This window comes from Rhea americana, unplaced genomic scaffold (assembly GCF_003343005.1).
Source record: "Rhea americana isolate MKP2758 unplaced genomic scaffold, rheAme1 scaffold_54, whole genome shotgun sequence".
Classification (NCBI taxonomy): Eukaryota; Metazoa; Chordata; class Aves; order Rheiformes; family Rheidae; genus Rhea; species Rhea americana.
Window position 1 is genome coordinate 847,195 of NW_028186690.1, and position 18,446 is coordinate 865,640.

Genomic DNA, 18,446 nt, shown 5'->3' on the forward strand with positions numbered 1-18,446 from the left:
CCGCCCCCTTCCTGCGCGGGGCGCGGAGCCGCCCGGGCAGCCGCGGCCCGAGGGGAGCAGCTCGCCGCGGTGGGTGCTCCGCCGCCGCGCCGCAGCTCGGCGCCTGCCGGGGTCCCGCCGCCGCCGCCGCCTCCCCCGCCGGAGCCGGGGAGCTGCCGGACGCTTCGCCGGGTCTGTTGCCGTTTAAAGCCGTGGCGGAAAGGGGCTCGGTTTAACGCAGCAAGTGCAGCGAGGGGGAGCGGGGTCGGGGCGSCCGGGGCAGGGGCGCCCGGGCTGCTCTCCTCTGCCGGCTTGGCGTCTCCTGCCTCTGCGCCCCGCTGTTGTTATTACCATTATTATTTCTTTAAGCGGTAATTTGCAGTTTCTTGCATCTGCTTAAGCGCTCGGCTTGCTTGTGAGGGAGACTGATTAGATGCTGGTGCCTCGTCCCGGCTGGTGCCCGTCTCGGCTGGGCCGGGAGCGCTGCCCCGTGCTGGGGGACGCGGCGCCGTGACGCTGCGGTGGGCAGAAGCCCCCGTGCGCGGGGGCTCGGCCGCGGGAGGCGGCGCGCCCTGCTCTGCCGGGATGAGCTTGTGTGCTTAAACTTATCTGTCAGGGGGAAGCGGGCTATGCGCGGAATTTTGTTTTTACAGCTCCAGTCTTGCGACTTATCGAACACTTTCTTGAAGTGTTTTCTCTGGAAACTTGTCTCAAATGAGGGCTGTAAGCCCTAACAAAGAAGGGTGTTGTTCAGGAGCCAACAGGTGACGGGGTGAAACCTGAGTATATGTGTACACTGGAGTAAAGTCTGGCTGCTGTTTAAAATAGAATTACAAAAATCAATGGGAGACTGTAAAGGCCAGATTTGGTTTCTAAATCTGGGCACCCTCTTACGGCGAGAGGGGAGAAAAAGATTCACTGGGACGCGGCTGCTTCGGCTGCGGCTTTGGTTCTTGCCTAACCACAACRTGCGCTTGCGTTTCTGCTGGCTCGATACAGCGCCAAACATAATACATCCGAGTAAGACGTTTTGGCGTGGGGGGAATGCTTTGTCACAGTGCTTCCTCCTTTTGTTAATTTTAAGTAGTCTGTCTTTGCGGTATCAGGAGGCATTATTCGTGGAAAGAAAATACCATGAAAAGAATTGTTAGACTTCCAGTTGGGAAAGTGAGCTTTGGCCTACAGTGCGAGAGGAGGAGAAGACACTTTAACTCTTCTGTTGGTCATTGCACATGGGCTTACTTTTTTTTTAAGTTCTTGTCTTCTTGGGTCCATCTAAAATCTGTTGAATGTTGAGCTACACAAGCTTGCTTCCTTCCTTCCCCCCAGCTCTTTGGATATTAGTAAATGAATTCAGCAGCTGAAGAGGTTGCTGTGTGGTAGGGCTGGTCCAAATTCTATTATCCACATTTGTATTCAAGTTTCTGAAATACAGAGCTGTCAAGTACTGCTTGGGAATATATTACTCATATTCTGGCTGGGGAATAGGACTTTCTGATTGTGTAGTATGTCTTGTAATACATCTCTAAATTATTAATCCTTATTTTATGGTGCTTTATTGCTGTACCACACCCTTCCTCTTCTAACTTAGTTACCGTGCATTAGGGGTTAAATAAGCAGGTGAATGGGCTGGCCATGATAATCTTAACTCCTTGGGCCTTCCTTGCCCTTCATTGTGAATGGGTGCATGTGATATGCATCTTGTATCCCCTATAGCCTTGTTAACAAGCATTCTAACAAAAAAGTTGTTAAACAATTTGCCCTGCAGGACAGAGTAAAACAGCAGGGGATGGGCAAGGAGATGTTTGTCTAACTGCGCTCACAAATCATGACCTCTTCTTTCTGGTCAGAGGTGACGGTGGGACATAATCAGCGAGCTGGAAAACCTAGCATAAGGATAACCTCCATACTGGAGTCAACAATAGCTTTGCTTTGAGTATGACAGKTTTTTTTTCTTTCTTTTTTTTTAATGTACCAGTGGATTTTTAATTAGGAGTGCAGTTTGTCTTTATTTCTGACCTCTGGGAATTTTATCATATATGGTCATTTTAATATTGCTGTGGAAAAATRTATTAATTGCTTTCCTTTTTAAAATCAAATTTAGTTGTTTGATTCAATTATGTGATTCATAGATGTCAAGCTGCCAGCGAAATAGCTCCTGGTAGGCTATGAAGCTTTATTTGTGAGATAGCACAAACAGAGGCGAAACTTCAAAACGTTGTATAGACTTTAAAAAAGCAAAACAAAAAACACTTGCTGTATTTTGGGGATGTCATGGCATGAGTAGAAAAACCTACTTTCTAATCATCCCTCACAAATCATTTATTTTTTCAGCTGTTGTTTATGTTCGTCTGAGTCCTCCTTAGGATGTAATCATTTTAAACAGGTCACTTTGAAGATGAGTGCAGTTKGGGGGTGGGGAGGAAGTCTCCTGAACTCCGCAGTTTTATAATGCAAACCAAATTACACTTGAGCAGCAGGAAGAAGAACTTCTAAACAAGTAATTGTTAAAATGGTTCTGCAAATAGCTTGCTGTTAAGCTGTACTGTTTTTAGAAACTTCACGCTCAGTAAGACCACAATATTTGGAATATTGATATGCAATGCATGGTCAGTTAATTTCTAGTTGACTTAGTCTGAGCACTATGGTAATTTTTTTTTAAGTGAATGCTGTCCTTTGAGTAATCTCAGTTCGTTGAGATTTATGAGCCTCACTTTTAAATGYTTCTGGTTCCCTTATTTGGAGAGGAGCACCCAGATTGTACGGTTTTGTTATGTGGTTTTGAAGTAAGGTGTATTTTTCCTTTATTCTGCTCCACCCGTACTTTCAACCTGCTCCCTCTTACAGGGCCAGTGGGCCTATGATGTCTGGTTTTTGTCTTGTTAGAGCAGGAGAACTGGATGTCTGAAATAAATAYGTAAAATTGTTGACCCAGACAGGATCATTCTTGGTGGAAAAGCAGCATGGTCTCTCTTATCAATGCCTTGTCTTGTTCTGGAATTAGGCAGCTCTCCTGCATTTGTGTATCTTTGGCATACTTGAAATCCTAACATTACTAAGCATTGTTGGTACTAGGTAGTAGTAGGATGTAACTTTAGGATTCAAAAATCCTCAGAAAAGTTAATATATGTTCATTCTGAAATRTTTTCTTCCTCTTTTCTTTCAAGTGGAGAAAGTAAGCCAGAGCAGTTAATTTTTGATCTTAGAGAGAGGTTTTTGAACAATTGAGATTAAACAACTAATCCATTACTTGACATGTTTTTGAATATCATGTTAACAAGTCACAGGTACACCTTGTTGGAGCGTTTCAGAAGTGGCGGAGCTGAATGTGTCTCTTAGCCTAAGTTTGCCATCCTATGGTGCAGCTCATATAGGGCTGCCTGGTGAAACTTTGACACAGGTGTCTCATCTTGTGACTCCTTTTATCTGTGGGTTGTAGGGCAGGAATCAGTTCTTGAAAAGCAGCTGTTTGATCAGTGCAATTTTTTATGACACAGTGACATTAGAATTGGTAATACCCACCTAGTGTCACTAACCAGCTGAAATCTTTATTGTAAACCAAACAATCTACTTTATTCTAAAGGGAAACTGTGAAACAGTTCATTTACTGCTAAGATCATCTGAGAAAGGACTTGGGCTTCTCAGTAATACTGATTGCAATCAAGGGTCAAGGGTGATTTTATACTTCAGACTTACTTTGGCATACGTGAGGTGGGATACAAGGTGCTACTTCAGCATCACAGTCCTCCTGCACAGTGAGCACTACTTTTCTTTGTTAGCGGTGATTTTTCAACTCTATTCTGGTATTCATTTATCTCTCCTTTTCCCCTAGTTTTGCAGAAACAATAACGACAAAACATACCTGATGGTTCACTTCATTTTTACTGGTACGTGGAGAGGGGAAACAGTTTTGTATCGTATGTTGTTATCTTAAAGTCTGTTTCTGAAGGAAATTAATTCTGAGACTCTAGTGTGCACCAGGATGTTTGTCTTTATACCTCAAATATTCAAGATTGAGCATTAATTCAATTCATAGTATTTTTTYAGTATATTATCCTTGCCTTCTTGTCACTTGCTTTTCTAGTAGCAAATAAGGCAGTGGAATTAATGCTGTGTGTTCGTTGACAATGAATGTGTACTGATGGCTTTGGCTTCAACTAGCTATCTAACCACAAGTGGTTTATACCTCTTGAAAATGATTGCTTTAAAAGGTCAACTTCTAAACAGTAGAAGAGGAAATGAGGAAGAGGTCTCTTAGGATGAAGTGAAGTTGCATGTATTAATTAACAAAGATACAATCTACCTGTCTTGGGTGCTGTTAATACGCAAAATAGCAAATACAGGAGTGTTTTTCCTTGCCRTCCTTTAATTCACCAAATTACAATCTCTGTAAAGTCAAACTGGCTAAAAGACAGGGTTCAGAGGGTTGTGCTCAGTGGCACAAAGTCTAGTTGAAGACTAGTAAATAGTGGGTCCAGCCGTGTTCAGCTTCTTCATCACTGACCTGGATGAGTGGACAGAGTGCCGCCTCAGCAAGTTTGCTGATGATACCAAACTGGGAGCAGTGGCTCATACACCAGAGGGCTGTGCTGCCATTCAGAGGGACCTGGACAGGCTGGAGAGATGGGCAGAGAGGAACCTCMTGAGGTTCAATAAGGGCARGTGCAGAGTCCTGCACTAGGGAGGAATAACCCCATGTACCAATGTAGGATGAGGCTGACCTGCTGGAAAGGAGAAGGACCTGAGAGTCCTGATGGACAACAAAGTGATCATGAGCCACCAATGTGCCCTTGTGGCCAAGAAGGCCACTGGTATCCAGGGTGCATTAGGAAGAGTGTTGCCAGCAGGTTGGTGGAGATGATTTCCTCCCCACACACACACTCAGCACTGGGGAGGCCACATCTGGAGCACCATGTCCAGTTCTGGCCTCCCCAGTACAAGAGAGACGTGTTGCTACTGAAGCGAGTCCAGTGAAGRGCTGCTAAGATAATTAAGGGGTTGGAATATCTGTCGTATGAGGAGAGGCTGAGAGAGCTGGGACTCTTCAGCTTGAAGAAGAGTGAGGGGATCTTACCAATGCATTTAAAAATCTGAAGGGAACATGTAAAGAGAATCGGGCTGGACTGTTTTCAGTAGTGCCCAGTGACAAGACAAGAGGAAGTGGGGACAGACTGAAACACAGGCAGGTCTATTTGATCATAAGGAAAAATTATTGTACTCTGAGGGTGGCTGAGGACGGGCACAGGTTGCCCAGAGAAGTTGTGGAGTCTCCTTCTCTGGAAATACTCAAAAGCTGTCTGGACACAATCCCGTGCAACACATTCTAGGTGACCCTGCTTGAACAGGGAGGTTGGACTAGATGATCTCTAAAGGTCCCTTCCGATCTCAATCATTCTGTGATTCTGTGTAAAAAGTTGTTTTGCCAGCCTTCAACTATTCAACCAGAGTAAGATTTTTAGAAGTTTGTCWGACTTCTGTCAAGCTTTGTAGAAATACACTGTTCTTAGAGGAGGTTGGCAGGCTTACTTGAGAAACAAATGAATAAATTTTTTATTATAGTGCAGCTATGCAGTGCAATGATAGTGCATTGGCATCTACATTATTCCAAAACTTCTTGTTTGATATGTGCTGTTTTTGAAGTTAACAAAAATCTTTAAGTTAAAATTTTTGAGAACTATCCCAGTAGGAATAATTAAGTTCTATCTCTTTTTATTGGATGTGGGAATGTATACATGTTTTGAAAACAGGGATAGAATGTGTAATACTAAATATTGTCATTTCTGTGAGGCGTTTTTCTTTTTTCTTCTTTATGTGCATATGGCTGCTTGTCATTGAGCAATTTTGGGTTTACATGAGGAATGCTGTACTGAATAAACAGTGTCTGGCACTAACCAGTACCTCATGCCTCTCCTGAAGGAGAACCTCCTGTTGTGTAACAAGCAGAATAGTTAGTCCGACATCTTAAACTTTTCTTCCACCTATGCTCTAGCAGGAACTTAATTTTTCTAATATGCTGGTGATGAGACTTGTAATGTGAAATGAGCTAGGAGTTTTTTAGATTGCTCTCCCCTTTAGACCCAGCAGCAAGCTTATATGTCAAGGTGATGAAAATTTTCTACAGCTGGCCTACAGCCCAAATCTAGCACAGATAAAGTGGCATCTATATTTGGATGAATAGGTGAAAGAATTACGTGAAACAGGGAACATATATCGCCGATTTGTAATGCCTGTTTCTAACCCCAGATGACCAGGATGTCAGTTATGGTAAAATATATCCTCCTTGGATTTGGTAGTGATCTGTATTTCACTGAAATTCCTATTCAGAATTTCCTAGGAACTTCTGTTAGAATGAGTGTAAAACATCTATCTTAACGTTGTGCAATTAAAGACCCRTATTATAGATCTTGATGAGAACCTTCTTTGCCAGTTTTGGCTCAAAATGGTCTCACTGATACTAAACTTCGTAGCCTTCATGAATCAGAGGAAGCATGTCCCTGTAGGGTTTTAAATTAACAGAACAATCGTGATGTATTTTACAGAACTTAATCTGACATAATTGGATTTCAGATATTTAGTGGGACCAACGCCCTTCTGCTGTGATACAGCTGAAACAAAGTTCTCAGAAGAATCTAACAGACTTTCCTAGCTCACTTTATTGACTACCTTTTTAAAAATAGGATGCTAATTACACAACTGTCTTTCCCCAAGAATTCCTTTAGTTTTGGACAAGCTGTTTTCATGTCTTCTGTGTTGCTAGTTTGGTAGCGACTTCAAAAAGCACTCATGTCACTCGTTTTATTATCTGCTCAACGTGAGTCTTTCCTTAAGCTGCAATGCTTCAAAATAAGCAGAAGTGCAAAAGATAACAAGTGTTAATATTGAAATATATGTTGGTTACTAAATGTGAGGGTATGTGTCTAGTTTTCTTTCCCTTCTTGTTTTTGATTGTAGCAAGTTGTAATGATACTGCAATAACTATGTATTCTGTGCAACATAAGGAATATTAAACTGTTGTAAGATTACTTACACCAACAGTTATGCATGTTCAAATTAATTAACGCTYTGGTAATCTCTTCCTCCAGATCAACTGCTTGATGAACTGCAGCTGAAATAAATATTTAACACTTCACACTTACGTTATGCCATTRGAAATGGAGCCCAAAGCAAACGGTCTTGCTTTTGGGTGTCAGCGAAGCTCAACATCTGATGACGACTCGGGCTGTGCCTTGGAAGAATATGCCTGGGTCCCACCAGGCCTTAGACCAGAGCAGGTATAAACTGTGGCTTTTTAYTTCTAAAACAACCCTAATAAGAACTGTCTCAGTGAGTGATACCCTGCAGAACATCTTATGTATATTATGTAGACGAGTCTTATGTATATTCTTAAAACTTCTTCTGTTGCTTCCTATTGCAGTAAGATGGTCATAAGGGAGCTTAATCTTGGTCATTCAGGAATTTATATTTCAAAAAATGAGTTTTTAATGAAGATTTTTCAATAAATATGTCATACAAGTATATAGTGTAGAGTCAACGCAGCATAGAAAACACTTTCTCTTTGAAATAAGTTATTTGGTTAAATTAAAGCTCATGGCATACCTTTGTGGCATTGTATTACTTGGTCCATACTTAACTGGTTTTGTACAACCCTTTGCCTAAATAACTAGGGATTTGACATCTAGAAAAATGAATGTTACTATAGCACACAGAAATGAAATTATTCTGTCATTGTAGCAATTACTAACGTATTTTACATTTGTTTAAATAGCTGCATGTTTGCTGTATGTCATGCCAGGATTTCTCTTGTACATTTGCTGGAGATGACACTTGTGGCTTGAGGGTTGGTTGGGCTGTTCCTTTCTCCCTTTYCCCTTTCTTCTTTATCCATTAGAACACAATGCTAATGGAAATACAAGTTAAATTGTCAATGAGAAAGTTACTCTGCGTGATTGAAATGAAACTCCAATAATTTCCTTGAATGAACTTGCAATTATACTGAAGCTGTGTGTTCAATAATATTCAGAAACTGAACTTCAGTGTGAAGTGAATAGAGTAACTTTTCTCTTAAAGGAGCGAGAGCAACTCTCATTCAGCTCATCAGCTAATACAGTCCATAGTTACGAAAGCACAAAGGATGTGCCTTTTTGCTATATAGAGATATTTTTTTAAATCATGTATAAAGTAGCAAGTCGGAGGAATGGCAAATTGTTTCATTTTTGGTTATTTTTAGTAAAATTATTTTTATCACTTACTTGAGCATATATAAGAATCCCCATGAATCTGAGGTAAAAGCAAAACAGCATTAACATTTAACCAGAACAATTAATTAAATTCAGTAAAATATCCTCATATTCTAGCTAYTAAAGATTCTTTTCTAGGAAGAATAGAGGTATTTTGAAAACAGTGTAATAAACTTGAAGAATGGGTATAAAGTGTCTTTAAAAGCTTCTCATACTGCATGTTGTTAGCTTTTCCTGCAGCTTCTTGAAATGCAATCAGCAATAATTGAGCTTAGTGTAGACTTTTGATGTTTAGATTTTGGATAAATTAAAGCCAAATAATGTTCTGTACAAGCTTTCCCATATAATTTTGATTGCTTCCTGAGTCAAGTGACTGATTACTGCCTTTTTTCATCTGTCTTGCACAGTAATAAGCTGTTGACCTGAGCATTATTTAAATCTGGATGGCAAGTAATATTTTTGCCAATAGTCAGGTCTTATTTACAGCCCCAGGCCTTGTGACAAGCTGGAAACTGCATAGGAAAAACAATAAATCTGTAGCTGTTCCACAAAAATATTTTTTGCCATTGGGCTTTGTCATAGCATTCATTACAGTTTTCCTGTCATAATTTTCTTCTGAAAAAAATTAGTGGAGATTGATCTAAAAATATTTTCAAATAGGTTTAGAATGTGTGTGCAGCCCATGAAAATTTCGTAGTTAATTTGCGTCTGATTGAAATGTGGCTGGATCCAGCCTCCTCCCAAGGGAGGGGTGTTTCTGTCTTCTTACCAAAGCTCACATGGAAGCAATGAAAGCTGATGCTTGGGATGAACCTGATCAGCAGGAGGCTACAAAACAGCTTTTGTCTCAACAACGTGTAAAATGCACAGAGCAAATTAAATTTGTTTATATAGTGGCTGTTTTCTGGAAAGCTTCATTCCTTGTGTGGTAAATTGCAGAAGGGAACTTGGAATTTCAACAGGCTTGTTGACCAGCCCTGAAGAGGGTGGGAATAATGAGAACATTAAATGTGCATAATTTATGATACCCCTAATTGTCACTGCAAATTGCATTCCAGAGAAGCAATCCAGCAGCTGGGTGCTAGCTCTATCACAGGCAATTCAGGTTTGCTAAGCTAGTTCGTCTGGGTCTCCTATTTTCAGCGCAAATCCTGTCACGGGTCTGATGTAGCATATCCCTTTTTCCTTTGTAAATAAGACTTGAGATAAAACAGTAGCTGAAGGACTCTTAGAGCRTTTGGGTGATATGTGTTACTTGGTCTGAACTCTACCTATCGCCTATTCAGGTACAGCTGTATTTTGCCTGTTTGCCAGAGGACAAGGTCCCTTACATTAACAGCCCTGGGGAGAAACACAGAATTAAACAACTTCTGTATCAGTTGCCACCCCACGATAATGAGGTAAATACGGAACTTGCAGGTGAATGGTCAGGATTTGGGTCTTGCTTCTTTTACACGGAGAATTACCTACCTGTGTATTTATGACAAGCCTAAAATATTGCTTGTAATGGCATCTAACCTGTAAAACAGCATRGTGTGTACACTGAGGCCCTTGTTTAGCTGTGCGTTTCACTTGTGCCCAGATAAGAGCTGTCTGGAAGGACACTGCCTTTTCTTGTTTGGAAGGCTGGTGTCAGTGCAATAAACTTCACACAAGTTGGTTTTATAGTGTTTGCAGCCACCCACCAATTACCAGGAACCTAAAATTCCTGGAATTTCATTGTAGCGCACAAAAAGGATGCTTTGTGATAGTAAAAGCTTTGCATCTCAGATATGCAGTGTAGTTTGGGGTAGAAGTGGAAATAACAAACAAACCCTTTGGGGGAGAGCAGGAAGGTGGGGGTGTCAGTACTTAAGATTYTGCATATACTGCAATACTTCGTTTAATTGTGGGATTGTAACCATAAATCTAAATGACTCTGTTATGGATGTATCTGATTTAGCTTCATTCAATTATTTTAGGATAGCAACAGCTTTTGGTTTGGCTTTTTAGAATACTATTTTCTGCCTAGGCTGCTTCTTAATTTGGTATCTTTTTTTCCCCCCCCCTGTAATGCAAAATACTAGGCTTGTATTGTGCCATATTAAGCAGAAGACTGTAGAGAAGACAAATTGGAAAAGTTTAATAACATATATGCACTGGTATTTTAGATAATAAGATTCTCAAATAATAATAATTTCTGTGGGTTTTTTTATGTGGAAGGTGAGATACTGTCAATCTTTAAGTGAAGAAGAAAAGAAGGAATTGCAGATGTTTAGTTCTCAGCGCAAAAAGGAGGCACTCGGGAGAGGCACTATCAAACTGCTCTCAAGAGCAGTGATGCATGCAGTTTGTGAACAGGTAATATACYACTAGTGCCATAGGCGAACTAGCAGAATGAATAATTTAAGACTTAAGTATCTTGATATTAAATGTGGGCTTATCTCTGTCTATGCCTGAGCTCTGGGGAAAAAAATTAGAATATTAAAACTGCACATAAATATAATGTAGGTAGTGCTTGCTTAAACAGAACACAACTTTTGATACTAGGAGTGTACTGAATATTTGATGTATTTCCTACTCCAAAAAACTGYATCTGACTCGTATTAAAACAAATACACAAGAAAAACAGGCATAATGTATAATTATTTCTATGTATAAAATACTTCTAATCATAAAAGTTTTATTGATGAACAGAATTTGTCTATCCCAAGATTGAGAATATTTTTTCCCTTTTGTCAAAATTTCGGAATAAAAACTGTGTACTGARTTTGGTGTTTTGAACTTAGCTTAAGTGTGTGTCTGAGGCCAGTTGTCTGGGATGGGATRTATGTTCACTTTCCGATTTTGTTCCTAGTGTGGTACAAAAGTAAACGGTGGTGAGGTTGCAGTCTTTGCCTCAAGAGCTGGGCCTGGTGTGTGCTGGCATCCATCATGTTTTGTATGCTTCACATGTAATGAGCTTCTCGTTGACCTAATCTACTTCTACCAAGATGGAAAAATTCACTGTGGCAGACACCACGCTGAACTTCTTAAACCTCGATGTTCAGCCTGTGATGAGGTAAATTTACATTTTATGTCAATCTACAAATCTGTTACTGCTCAGTTAACAAACTGCATCGCTTATTTGGCCAATTATTAGCTTCAGATGCATCCCTTTAAGCAGTACTGTGGTGCATGGATGTTTGAAAGCTGAGAGTTGCTTCATTTATTGTAAAACCAGCAATGTTGCAAGCAATATGATGGTATTAAGAAAATGCATACCTGTTTGTAGCTATAATTGAATCTTGTAGACTGAATCAGAAAAAGGATCTGTACAAATATTTCAGGATGCCCTCATAATAGCAGCCTTTTGAATTGTTCAGGTTCTTATGTTTTTTTTGTTTTTTTGTGTTTTTTTTTTTTTTTTAAACAAAGTGTAGTTTTTCTTAATTCTTTGTTGCTTTGAAAAAAAGATTTAGAGTGCCACGGAAGATTTTTGTTTCTATCTTTGTATTCAAAATGCAGCTAAATAAAATTTGGTCTGTTAACTGTACAAACTGGATACTTTACTTGCTCTGTGTCCTAAGGTGAGGTTTTGGCCACTTAACTAAAAGTTTGCTTTTATTTTTTGAAGATCATTTTTGCTGACGAGTGTACAGAAGCTGAGGGTCGCCACTGGCACATGAAACACTTCTGTTGCCTTGAGTGTGAAACGATCCTGGGTGGACAGAGATACATCATGAAAGATGGGAGACCRTTCTGCTGTAACTGTTTTGAATCTCTCTATGCAGAATACTGTGAGACCTGTGGGGAACACATTGGTAAATAATCCTTTTTAAGTATTAAACTTACTTAAAATTAAATGAAAGCCAATTTATGTGCCAGTCTRTAAGCCAATTTCACATTTCAAGTGTTGGATTGTGCAAGTAAGTTCTTCAGAGTACCCAAAGCATTACTTTTTTTTCCCCTTTCTAGGTGTTGACCATGCTCAGATGACCTATGATGGACAGCACTGGCATGCCACAGAGACTTGCTTTTCCTGTGCTCAGTGCAAGACTTCTTTGCTTGGTTGCCCCTTCCTTCCAAAGCAAGGTCAGATTTATTGCTCAAAAACCTGCAGCTTGGGTGAGGATGTTCATGCCTCCGACTCTTCTGATTCTGCATTTCAGTCTGCTCGATCAAGAGACTCTAGGAGGAGCATTCGTATGGGAAAAAGCAGCCGGTCAGCTGATCAGTGCCGCCAGTCTCTCCTCTTGTCACCAGCCCTCAATTACAAATTTCCTGGTCTTTCAGGCAAYGCTGATGATACTCTTTCCCGTAAGCTAGATGACTTAAGCCTTTCAAGGCAAGGGGCAGGCTTTGTTAATGAAGACTTCTGGAAAGGAAGAGTAGAGCAAGAAATGCCTGAAGACCCTGAAGAATGGGCTGAACATGAAGACTACATGACTCAACTTCTTCTGAAGTTTGGTGATAAAAGCCTCTTCCAGCAGCCAGCTGAAGTAGACATTAGATCARGTGAACACTGGATTTCTGATAGCATAGTCAAGAGCAAGTTGGACTTGAAAAAAAATAACCCAAGCCTGGCAAGTAAAAAGTATCAGCCAGACATGTATTGGGCCCAGTCRCAGGATGGCTTGGGTGACTCTGCATACGGCAGCCATCCAGGCCCTGCCAGCAGCAGAAAAATCCAGGAGTTAGACATGGAACATGGGGCTACAGGATACAAACATGACCAAACACCATGGTATGAAGGTTCACTGGAGTGTTTATCTGATCTGAAACAGCAAGAACAAAGTGTCCGAGACTCAATGGATTCTTTGGCTTTGTCTAATATAACAGGTAATGGGGGAAGAATCAAGTGGTTTTGAGAGAAAGGTCAACCAAAGCATGTATGTTGTAATATTTTGAATTAAGACTTCTTGTATTTACAGTTTTTAAAAAGCTTTGGTAGCAAGCGATGCCTKTAAATGAAATGATAGCTTTTATCAAGCACGTACTTTTACAAGATAAAATTCTGCTATTTAAATTATTAAGACTGCACAGCTCTTTCCTTTGCTTATAATGAAACCCTCCATAATCTTAAACAGAATAAGAATGATTCTGTGCTATGTATTTGTTATGAACAAACTACTACTTCAAGTAAATTAAGACTTGTTTGTGCTATTGTTTAACAATTCCATATGTTAAGTACAAGAAGTTGCATTATATACTAAAATAATACTAAATGACACACTACAAATGCTTCAGGTAATTTCCTGTAAGAATATGCAGAAAATCTGAGAAGATGGTAACCTTCGAGCCTTAGGAAATGAGGTTTAGGAGATTAGCTTTGCTCATTGATTAAAGAGACACTGATAATCTACCTTTGCAAACCTCTTGTCAAATTTGATTGAAATTAGCCAAAATGACAAAAGTCAGATACGCAGCATGTGTATTACTTAACCTCCCTTTCCCACTCCTACTGCCCTGAGGTATGAGAGACCAATTTTAAAAGTTTTATCCTAATCTTCCATTCCTTTCCTTCTGTAATGTTGAATTACTGCAGCTATTTGTGTAGCTCAGGACCAGCCGTATGCTGCAGTAAACAAGGACCTACTGAAGGGAGCTAGGTTTGGCGGGCATGAGGGGGAAGGAGGAACTAGACGTATTGCACGTGGGAATGACATGGGGAGATGGTTACTGTGGTGAAAGTTGAAGGGTCATAGGACACAACCAGAAGTTAAGCAGGCTTGGTAACTGTTGATGATGCCTTGAGTGTAAGGATCCTTCTCTGAGAGAAAGAGGCCTGGCTTTCCTGTAGAAATAGCTGGAATACTGAATTTAGCATTACCAGAAATATGAAATATTTTAGCCTTAAAAATGGCAAGCATGGATTGTAGAATATTTTTAAATAATTCTTTCTCTTAGAAGCATATTTKTATGTGTGTTAGAGCAGTTAAAATATTTTAAACTTATTGACCTTCTTCCCATCTTGACATCCTTACGTTAGCTAGCTCTGGTGATCAGAGTAATACATAAATATTTTAAGTAAAAAAACCTTTTTTTTGATATTATAAGGCCTCTTTGTAATTAAAAAGAAAAATCAACAATGCTTGTTCTTCTGTGCCRCTAACCCATTGTTCATTATAATACTTCTCTCTCTGAAACTCCTCTCATTCTCATTTTCCTGCCCTCTCCACTCCCACCACAGGGGCTTCAATGGATGGAGAAGGCAAGCCACGGCCATCTCTCTATTCCTTGCAAACTTTCCAGGAACTAGAGGTAGAGGACTGTGAGAAAATGAGCAACATGGGAACTCTGAATTCTTCAATGCTCCATCGGAGCACAGAGTCCTTGAAGAGTCTGAGCTCAGAACTGTGTCAGGAAAAGGTGTTACCAGAGGAAAAGCCAGTGCATATGCCTGTACTGAGAAGATCTAAATCCCAGTCAAGACCACAGCAAGTAAAGTTTTCAGATGATGTTATTGATAATGGAAGTTACGAGAATGTTGAAATTAGACAACCTCCAATGAGTGAAAGGACTCGCAGGCGTGTGTATCATTTTGAAGAACGTGGAAATCGGCCTCATCATCATCGTAGAAGAAGTAGGAAATCTCGTTCAGATAATGCACTTAACTTGGCTGCAGAAAGAAGATGCTCTGCAAAAGAGAGATTTCGCTTTTACTCTCCTCAGGATCATGAAAAATTCATTCAAAATAAAAGCTCACGTGAGATTCAGGCATATATTCAAAATGCAGAGCTGTATGGACAGTATGGCCATGCTACTTCTGATTACGCATTGCGAAATCAAATGGTTGATAAGTTTTTTGGATTATATGGCGACGAAGATGACTCTTGGTGTTCGACTTCATCCTCCTCATCTGATTCTGAAGAGGAAGGATATTTTTTAGGACAGCCAATTCCCCAGCCACGATCACTGAGATATCCATACTACACAGATGACCTTTCTGGTCCAACTGCTGCATTATCTAGTTCTCAGTTTGGACAAAGGACAACCAAATCAAAGAAGAAGAGGGGACACAAAGGAAAAAATTGCATAATTTCTTAATTTCTTCTAACAGTTGGAAAGACCAATCAATTCTATACCTACAGTTTGAACCACATCTTTTTATATTAATAATTGTACTTAGGCAAGTTGCTAMGGTTCTTAATGCTTTGCCAGTGTAAATGATAACCCCACCAGAGTTTACGTTGTAAAAATAACATTCAGAAATGTCACTATGCCAAATGATGATCTGCTCAGATATTGCTAGGTTTATAATATTTCAGCTGTCAAAATACTGTTACTGCAGTTCTTGATACATTTTGTAGACACTTACTTTGTGCTCACTGCTCACTTATGCTTAGTTAATCTGACAGAAGGTATTCAACAAAAATCAATAAATAAAACTGTCTGTCCTGTACTGTAGTTTTACCCATACAGGTGGTCTTTGACTTTCCTTTTCTCTCTGTGAAAACAAAGGCTCTACACTATGCCCCTTTTCCAGTGATAAAGCTCATTTTTCCTCCTAGAAGTTTCTCTACAAAAACTGGAACTTGTTTTATTTGGGAAAATGCTGCCTTTCCAGAGAGTCCTCTATTAAGGAGGCAAAAATCAGATGTGATAGTTGAAATGCTTGAAGCCTTGATACATCCTAAAGCAGCAGTAACTGACTTAAATTTTCATGTTTTTCCCTCTACTTTTTAAGAATTCTGACCATGTAAGGATTTTGTTTTGCCTGCTGAAGAAAGATGATAATTCAGATATTTTAGAAATGAATGAAGTTGGATCTGATGGGTATAAATCTAGTTGCAACTGCCACTGAACAGTGATGCTTTTTGTGTCCCCTCCTGTGGCTTCCCCACCCCAACAGCATTGAAAGAGTAGAGTACAAATGCTGGAATCCTTCGCTCAGGCATGCAACACCATTTAAGCCAATGAATCTACTTATGTAACAAATATTTTCATAAGGGCTTAAAGGATTAGGCTCCATATCTGTCCTTTGAAATGCATTATACAGGTTTTAAAATGTATGAGCTACAGTTCTAAATTGAAAACATTGATATTTATAATGTAGTATTTCATAGGCTAAAGTGTATTCATAATTTAACAGTGCAAATACTAATGTACATACTGTACAGTTAAAATTTTAAAAGCTGAATATTTTTATATCCCTGAATTTGAAAAAGTTTGTTACACTATCAATCAAGCTAGATTTGTTAGGAGTTTAACAGCAGCATCATGGATGAAATATYGCTTGTGTTGTAGTCAGGGGTTTTAAGTTTAAGAATGTTTAAAAATGTTTAGTGTAAAACATCTTAATTTTGTTTACTAGGTATTAAAAGCTCTGTATGCATGGTGGGGCTATGTAAATACTGTCTAAACTATGGCCCTTTTAATCTTGCAAGTGTTATTTATGGGTCAAGCAAAATGTAAACTATATAAATGTAAAAACCACACAAACATGGACTATAGCTGTACAACAAAGATGCAACTTTGGTGGATGTGGTTTTGTTGTTATTTCCCTCCTTTCCCAATAAGAGTGTCTGACTGCAGCCTGCTTAAAGGAATAGAGGTGCTTGGTGGTTTTAGCATGCAACTGAGACAAAAAGACCCTTTTATAAAGTAGTAGGTAATCTCAGAAGTTATTTTAACTTAATGTATCTCCTGCTCCACATATGAGTTACAATAAACTCAATGTTTTAAATAAAGGGCAGAAATTTTGTTACTTGAGTAAAGAGTGACCTCTGCCAATAAAACTAGTAAATGCTCAAACTTTTTAACCACCTCAAAGGTAATTAACAAAATAACACATTTCTTACAGAAAAGTCTGGCAACCACGCTTGTAACTCTTGAGGATATAAAGTGCCTTGAAATACAGGCAGCTAGAAGTGAGGGATGGGCACATGGATATTGCTCACAGGAAAGAAAACGAAACAGTTGCTGTGGATAAAATCAAAGTAGCAGTTACTTGCTTACATTTCTCAGGGAAAAATAAGCAAAAGTTCCTGTATTCCCAGACCCAGTATTCACCACAGAAGTAGTTTTTCTAGTACAAACAAGTTTCACATACATATATGAAAGCAGATCAAAGTAATATGATGCTCCTGGTAGCATGGGCCAGCGGGTGGCCTGGGGCTATGGCTGCCCAGCTGCCGTGGTGGCCCAGGCAGCCCTTGCTTGGTTAATAGTCTGACGCCTTCTGTGCATAAGAGTATTACAACAGGCGGGCAGGCAGCGCTCACTCACTTACAGGCCTTTAGGGGAGATACTGACCTGTTAACCACACTCTCCCCACAATGCCCAAATAGCGACCGGGACCAGCTGCTCTTACCTGCGTTTCCAAATACGGGTGACTGGGATCCTCGGGAATAGACTGCTCTGCTGCTGCTGCCACCACGTCCTTGTTGGAACAAGTAACTGTCCCGTGTTGAAAGATTTACACTGATATTTCTTCAGCTCTTATACCATCTAAAGAGTGTCAATTACAAGCTATGTTCGGCAAGTTACCTTTCACATTACCTCYGTCTAACTTCCCAAAATAAACTTGAATGGAAAGATACTCTTCCCAGGCCCTTATAGCAAAMCAAGGATGAGTTAGGACTAAAGGCATCAGTCAGTGCTGGGGAACTCCAAACTCTGGTCATGCAAAGGCTCCAGCTACTTCAAAATGAGTGCTGTAAYTAATGACACTTCCCTTGACACACGCACCTGTTTCTATATTATGGTTCTGCTGGAAGTTTTGGGAGTGGATAGAGGCCTTCTATTATGCTCAGTTTTACTCCGAAACTAATTTTGATGCACATTCTTGTGAGAGTCAGGAGGGTCAGCAAGGAGTAACAAACCTACAGTGTATTAGGCTGCTCTCCGGGAAAGCAGCAGCTCTTCTTTCCAGCCAGAGGCAAGAGTTTGAACTATTCCAAATTATTTTCTCTCCTTAAGAGCTAGCCTTAGTCAAGGAAGGTAGAGCTGCACAGTGTGCTGCCTGGGGAAGTACTGCTCTAACTTCCTTTTCTTCCACTGGATGAGCAGCTCTTTTAGTTTAGATACCTCTACTACAAGTCACTCTCCCTTACTTATGTATGTTAGGTGACTGGAACACAAATAATTAACACCAGAAAACATTTAGAAAGTTTTGTTTTGCTGAGGAATAGATTGCTAAGAAAAAAAGTCACGTCAACGAAAGACTAGAAATACAGAACTTTTTACTTTCCAGCTTTACTATCAATCAGCATCAAAAATTATATGCCTTAAGATGACCACACGAAAAAATTTTTTCAGCTTGATGTA

General features: G+C 39.9%; 1 protein-coding gene across 2 annotated transcripts; it reads left to right on the forward strand.

The window, feature by feature from the left end:
- Positions 1–141: 141 nt before the first annotated feature.
- Positions 142–16,660, forward strand: PRICKLE1 (prickle planar cell polarity protein 1). Of its 2 annotated transcripts, none has more exons than XM_085318526.1 (8): positions 142–171; positions 7,062–7,250; positions 9,503–9,616; positions 10,419–10,556; positions 11,053–11,256; positions 11,812–11,998; positions 12,153–13,016; positions 14,368–16,660. In XM_085318526.1, the coding sequence occupies exons 2-8, from the start codon at positions 7,119–7,121 to the stop codon at positions 15,222–15,224; spliced, it is 2,496 nt and encodes an 831-aa protein (XP_085174652.1). In that variant the 5' UTR covers positions 142–171; positions 7,062–7,118; the 3' UTR covers positions 15,225–16,660. The 2 variants fall into 2 exon arrangements, with proteins under 2 accessions (XP_085174652.1, XP_085174651.1); XM_085318525.1 differs by lacking the exon at positions 142–171 and adding an exon at positions 3,352–3,866.
- Positions 16,661–18,446: the final 1,786 nt, after the last annotated feature.